This window comes from Plasmodium brasilianum, chromosome 7 (genome assembly GCF_023973825.1).
Source record: "Plasmodium brasilianum strain Bolivian I chromosome 7, whole genome shotgun sequence".
Lineage (NCBI taxonomy): Eukaryota > Apicomplexa > Aconoidasida > Haemosporida > Plasmodiidae > Plasmodium > Plasmodium brasilianum.
In genome coordinates, this window is record NC_090120.1 from 2,239,228 (window position 1) to 2,246,910 (window position 7,683).

Consider the following 7,683-nt stretch of genomic DNA (forward strand, 5'->3'; position numbering starts at 1 on the left):
TAATTATTTAAATTGTTATCATAGGTATGGCATTCCTATAAAAGTATGACAGAAGTAAAAATTTTTTTGAAAGACACAAACTTAATTTGTTCCTCCATTAGAGTGAGTTTTCTACGTCATCTTAAATGATGTAAGGAAAATGGTAATTGCACTTTTATGTAATTAATTATAAATGTCGTTATTATACTATAAATTATAATTTGTTTTAAAAATTTTCCTTTTATTTTTTTTTTTAAATATATTTTATTATTTTATACCTCTATAATTATATTAATTTATATGAAAAAAAATTGAGGTATTAAAATATATATATATATCCTATTGTATGTCATAAATTTTATTTATGATAATGTATTTAATTAAATTAATTTAAATGGAGTTGTTTAATAAATGTAAAATATATATAATACTTATAGAAGTAGTCATTAATTTTATAATATTTTAGGATTTTTTGTTATAATAATAAAAGTAAAGAAGAGATAACATAAAAATACTCTCAAAATAAATGATCTAAAAATTTTGGTATTTTATTTTAAATAAATAAGATATGAAATGAAAATATAAAATTTTCTGTGTATATAATTAAAAACATAAACTGTAAATGTGAATTCTTACATTTAACCAACAATTTTAATTTTAGTGAAATGGTATTTTATCATCTGTTAGATTCATTTATATAATAAAATTAATTATTAAAAATATATTAAACGGTTACAATAAGATTATAGTATATTTTTTAATAAAATAATTACCTATCTAAACGTAGGTACCATATCCTTCTTTAAAGAATGACACTGAAATAAAAAATTAATAGTTATTATTTATTAACTGATTACTTATAAATTCTATAAAAATTAAAAATTTATATCTTTTATTAATATATTAGAATTCCATAAGAATGTATATATATTTTTATGTATTTCTTTTTTTTTATAGCTACATAAACATAATGAGCGTCGATAAATATATATTTTTATTTAGCTTATTTTATGTAAAATTACATATACACAAATTATTTTATAAAATATCAATATAATAATATTAGAAAAAGAAAAAGATAATATAAATAATATTTAGATATATAAAAGCATTGAATGGAACTACAGAAATTCAAAATATTTTAAGTATGTAATGCGTAAATGTAATATATAAAGAAATATTATTAGAAAATGTAAAGGAAGAAAATAATAAAAAAAATGTACAAAGATTATATTCTATTCTTTTGTTCAATAACAGAAAGAAATTGAATAATTGGAATTTTTTGTTTTATTTATTTTTTTTATATTATCTAGAAAATACGAAGTAATAAGAAAAATTAATGAATAAATATAATAAAAACATAAATGAGGTATTCCATGAAGAATACATTAATTGAAATAACATTTTGTATCACGATATTTATAATGATTATTTAATATATGTGGGAAAATATTAATTTTAAAAATATTATATATTACGGAAATATTATTGTCACAGTTTAAAATTAATTTTTTGTTACATATGTTTTTAAAATATTTTTCCTTAAAAAATGTATTAGTAAAAAAAAAAAGGATAGAAAAATATTGTTAAAATTAAAAAATTAATTATATATATAAAATAAAAAAGACATAATAATATTTCAATTTCATACCTCAAATACATATTTATATTGTGTTTTCATGTAAGAAAGAGTGCTAACTTAGTATTTTTTAATCGTTCCTATTTATTTGACTGTATTGAATTTGATTATTTAATGAAACTATTCATTCATAAATTACCCTAAAGCATATTAACAGTCAACTATTTATAGATATATATGTATTTAATTTATTAAAAAAAACGCAAATAAGAAATCTTTTATTAAGTAAATTCGTAAAATATGTTCTTAAAAAAAAAAGATTTTAATAGTTTTGTATTTTTAATTTAATAAAAATAAATTTTCATAATATTAATATTAAAATGAACTGATTTCATGTAAATTAAAGCTGTAAAGTGTTTACAATAATTTTTTTCTTATTTTCAAGTTATAAAATAATTATGAAAGGAAACATTATAGTTTTTTAAAATTTACAAAAATTCTTTGATATTTTATGTATACTCTTTCCGTCATATCGAAATATATTTATTAAAAAAAATTATAGCTTAAAATTAAAATTTTAGGAATGGAAACAAGTCTTAACGTATCATACTCCTCGTAAATGTAAATAAAATAAAGTTCTCTCTTCTATGTGTTATAGATATAATGAAATAATTATATTTTTTTAAAATTATTAACTGAATAATATTTGTTAATTGTTAAGATATATATTGAAAATACATATTATTATGTAAGAATATAGTTGTTGTAATATTTTAGGAATTTTATTTAATTTTTCCATTTTGTGTTAATACATTTTTTTTTTTTTTTTTAAATATATATTGAAAATTATTTTATGATACTGATGTATATATATTACGTTTATTTAAAATGAGTACAAATTTAATTATAATTAATAAGAATTGTTGAAACTTGTTTAATAGTATTATAAATATATCATTTTCTTATTTATTTAAAATATAATATTTAATGTTAATATAGATAACATTTTGAATATGTGAATTATTGATATAATATAAGCTAGTATAATGTAAAAAGTATAAAGACTGGACAAATACACCACAAAAACAGAAATATAAGTAAAAAGAATTCTATTTAAGGAAAAGCAGTTTAAATAAGAATTTATTATTTTTTTTTTTTTTATTATATATAAATGCACAATATAAAATGTGCTTTATTTAATGAAAAAGACGCTTACATTTTAAAATTTATAATACCTAATAATTCATGCTAGATTTTAAAAGTATCAATATATAGTAATACTGTAAAAAGTTTTAAAGAATAATATATCTTCCAAATAAATAAAAAGTTTTATTTGATTATCAATTAGTTTTAATTTTATGTATATTCCTTTAGTTATAAATATAGAGCAAAACCATGTCATACAAGAAATTTCTATTTATATGTAATTTAACAAATAAAGGAATAGCGTATATTTATATAGATTGTCTTAAAGTGGAATATATGTTTCTTTTTAAATATTTATAATAATATTGTTAATTCTATTAGATTAAATAATACGTTGTATATATAATATATTTAGTAAAAACTTCACAGCGCCCGCACTGAATTATCAAAGTACGATTTAACAATTTATCACATATCGGTAAATTTAATTACAATAGTATAAAGGTTATTACTTGTGTATTAATTACATGTTGATATATAAGTTATTTTTACCAGTTTTTATACTACAAGGTGAAATATTTATTTTAGAATATATGTATTGATAGTGTTTAAGACATTTATTTATTGAATTTTCGTTATATATTTTATAGATAAATTTTTCAAAAATAAATGTTAAATACCATAACTACGTTAATGATGAGTAATAACATTAATATTTGATATGTGTTTAATATAAACGAATTTTTATAATTTTACTATCGCTTTTTCATAATGAATAAACTTCAATAAAATAATTATTTTTTAATTTCTTTTTCTTTTTTTTTTTAGCATAATAAATTTGACCTCTATTACTCTTTATATTAAATTTTTATAGTTCTGCTAGAACCATATTCATTTGTATAATATCTTGTTTGTAATATTATCACTGATCAAATTCATGCTAACATTATTTTAATTTGCTCTATATTTAAAATATATTTTAATTAAATTATTCACAACTTTTTTATGAGAAAAAATATATCTATTAATGAATATTTATAAATTATTATTTGATTTGGTATTATTTGTTATATAATGACTGCTACGATAAGCATATGTGTGATTAGTTTCAGAAATATTTATATGTATTTGTTCATTTTTTTAATTATGATAAATCTAAATATTTACTTTTTTATTGCTGAATATGGAAGAAACATCTAGATAAGGTAAACTTATTTTAGAAAGGTTACAATTTCGTAAATACAACACTGCTATACAGTAATTTTATTTCGTATTAAATTAAAGGGATTGTAGAAGTGCATTCATATTTTAAATTGGAATAATTTATAATATTAAAATAGGAAAAGTTAAGAAAAAGCATGTGATAAATGATAATGTAATTAGTAGAAAATAATAGATAAATTCACATCTGGTAACATAGGAAATATTTTTTCTAGTGATTGTTACCGACGAATGGATTTTTCAAAGGAATTTAAATATATTTAAATCGTGTAACCCCCTGAGAATCATTAACAAATTTTAGAAAGGTACTGTTTTTAGTTTGGATATATGTGTTCTGTAAGCATCATATTCATTTTTAATGTTATGTGCTTCCCTAAAAAAAATATTTCAATTTTGTTAGATACATTTATTGATATGACTGCTTTATAATAAGTCATATTTTTCATCATAGACGAAAAGATATTATATATGTATTATATTGATGGAACTTTTTTGAAGCTGCAAAACATGTGACATATATGAAATATTATAGAAAAGGAGATAATTTAAAATATTTTTTGTTTTATTGTATAAGTGGTAAAACCTAAGTTTCTACATGTAAATTATATCGATAACATTACTTGAATTACATTCAATAATAATGCAGTATTTAAATGAATACTTTATTTCATGTGCATTTAATATTTTATAGTTAGTGTAAATATGAAAATAATCTTCTGAAAACTCAAAATTATTATTTTTTTTATATTTAACTTATTCAGTACTATTTAATAACATTCTTAATTAAATATGAAAAAGCTATAGCGCGAAATGCACTTAAGTTTTATTGAGTTATATATATGTGTAGGAATACAACTTTCTTGTAGTATGTTCACATCATAAGAAGAAAATTAAATAGTTTACTAGAAAATTAGTCTATTTCATTATGATTTCTTAATTGAGGATAGACAGAAATAATTTATACAAATAAATATTTAATTTCTAAAGAATAATCTCAAGAAATGTTTATAATCATTAAATGTTAATAAAAAGATATATTGAATTTAGTAGTATATAATTTTCATGATTTTATAATATAATTTTTTTATTTTTCATAATTTATTTAATGATTTATATATATGGATTGGTATAAAATTTTAAATACTTTATTTTATACTATATATAGAAATATTAACTAAGGAAAAAAGCTACATGGATAAAATGTGCTAAAACCTATAGGAAACTAAATATGATATTACATAAATATCAGTTTGACAATAAAATTAACTTAAAACAATAGAAATACAATAATTTAATTTTTGTAAATATAGTTTTTTTTTTTTAATATTTTAATATTTTCCTTAGGAGAATAATATATTAAAAAAAAATAAAGTTTCATATTAGATAATTAGATTAATTTCGTAATTACATAATATTTTTATAATTTATTAGTTTTTGTCTGTTATAATATATAGAGAACATAAATGTATTAATAGAGAGCAATACTGATGTTAAAAATATTTTTATGAAAATATTATTTCATGTTAATTGGAATGTATCTTATAAATATGCTCCTATTATAATATATTGTAAATGAATAAACAAAATATAATTTATTTGTTCAATATATGTTAGCTGTAAAATTGTTAAATCATATATTTCGCTAAATTATATTGCTATATTTTATTAATTATTACGTAAATATAATATCACGTATATAATATTCATACTGTACATATATTTCATTCGAAATACCTTTAATTTGATGCTATTAAATTCAAGATATTTATAGTAATATTTCTTTAATTATTATTTTTTTTAATTTATTGATATCTCTTTTAAAATTACAAATATTATTAATAAAAAATGTATAAATAAATGTATGAATTTTAAAATTATTTGATTAAAAATAATGGTATAATTAAGATTAAATTACAAATTATAATTTTCAAAAATTATGATATAAATATAAAAACACTGTTTTTCTTATTTGCCTTTATAATTTGTTTTTATATTATTAAATAATATACTAAATTTAAAATTTTTTAAATTTATAAAATAAATTATAAAAGATACAAGTTTTATAATAATATCACATAAAACTTGCGAAGAATGTTTTTTTCGTTTATTGTTACTGCTATTGTATTTTTATAATATTTAATATTTTTTGAGAATAATAGTCATTTTTTCCAAAATCTCGTTTTTATAAAAAAAGAATCATTATTATGAAAAAGCATTTAAATTGAAAGTCTTTTACTTACTATACAGAACACTGTATAATATATATTTTGTAAACTATATATTTAGTTTAAATTGAATATTTTCAAATAGTATTAAATCATATATATGTATTTTTTTATTTTAATTTGAAAAGAGTTAATAATTTAATTAGTGTACTATATTAAATAACTATATTATATATTTTAAATATTTATAAAAGATTCAAAAGTATGTTACGTTAACTGATCATTGTTTTTCATAAATAATATTAAGGTCAAAATTTAAAAATAAATTTAAAGTTCTTTTACATTTTAAGTGCTGTAAAATAATTATATTTATTATATGTGTATTATTAATTTATTATTATGATAATATAAAAAAATATATAGTTATACTTTTTAATTGAAAAAATAGTATAATATTTTTAATTTTTTTTATCAATCCCATATTACTGTATTAGAAATCTACATTATACAGCAGAAAATTAAGTTTTTTTTTTTTTATTAAAATTTCTACGTTTATCCTTGTATCATGGATATATCATTCAACAGTAATGAGATTTGATAATGTTAATAAAAGATAATTGAATTATATATATTTTTCAATTATTTTGTTTTTATTAATGCTCATTGATAGAATTTATTTTTTTAATTAATGAATATTTACTTTATTTTTTTAGAGTAACCTTTATAAATATTTGGATCAGAAGCACAATGTCTATAGACAATTAGATACTAGAATTTATAGATTAGTATCAGAAGATAAAAAGACAAAACATTCAAACTATGGAATATACAAAGAAAAAAATATATATAATAATAAAAAAGAGACCATACAAAATGATAAACACGCATGTAAAAGATCATTAAAAAATGGAAGAGATTATGAACGTGTTAAGGACAATAAATTTAGTGAAGATTTTAAAGGAAATATATATTTTAATAAACGTATATTTAATAAAAAGTATTATTTAAGGAATGTTAAGAAATTTGCAAATGCTGATTTTAAGTTTTTAAGAAAAAGCATACAAATGAAAGATGATTGGTTTTTTTATTTACTTTTCTTGCATTTAATTTCTATACTAGGAACTTTTATATTATATTCTCAAAAAAGTATAGCGAAAGAATGGTGGTATATCCCAGCATTCGCTCTAATATGTATATTACAATTTATAGTTTTAGTAGTGGCTTTTTATATCTACAGAAAAACTGTAAAATGTGAAAAATTAAGACATATAAAAAGTGATATGCATAATACAGCATATCCTTCTTTAAGTAAATTACTTTTTTAAAACTATTAATTTCTATAATTTACTAATTTATATACATAAATAACAAACACATCTATAATTTCAGAGATTTAATGGGAAATCTGCAGGTTACCAGATTTCTCATGCGAAAGCAGTAGTAATGTACCCTTTTAATGTTTTTGTTAATTTGAACTTTCTAATGTTATTAGCATTTTATTTTAAATTATTTTTTCAGTTTCACACAAAATTGTGATTTTTATAATGGTTCTGTATATAACTAGATTGTTTTTGAAGAACCCACGTATATGCT

The 7,683-nt window shown here is 17.7% G+C and overlaps 1 protein-coding gene across 1 annotated transcript; it reads left to right on the forward strand.

Moving 5' to 3' along the window:
• Positions 1–6,677: 6,677 nt before the first annotated feature.
• On the forward strand, positions 6,678–7,415 carry MKS88_002185 (uncharacterized protein; the record flags this gene model as incomplete). The annotated part of the gene is made up of 2 exons (XM_067215175.1): positions 6,678–6,692; positions 6,804–7,415. 2 exons carry the CDS (start codon positions 6,678–6,680, stop codon positions 7,413–7,415), a joined length of 627 nt encoding a protein of 208 aa, XP_067074479.1.
• Between the last annotated feature and the right edge of the window lie 268 nt (positions 7,416–7,683).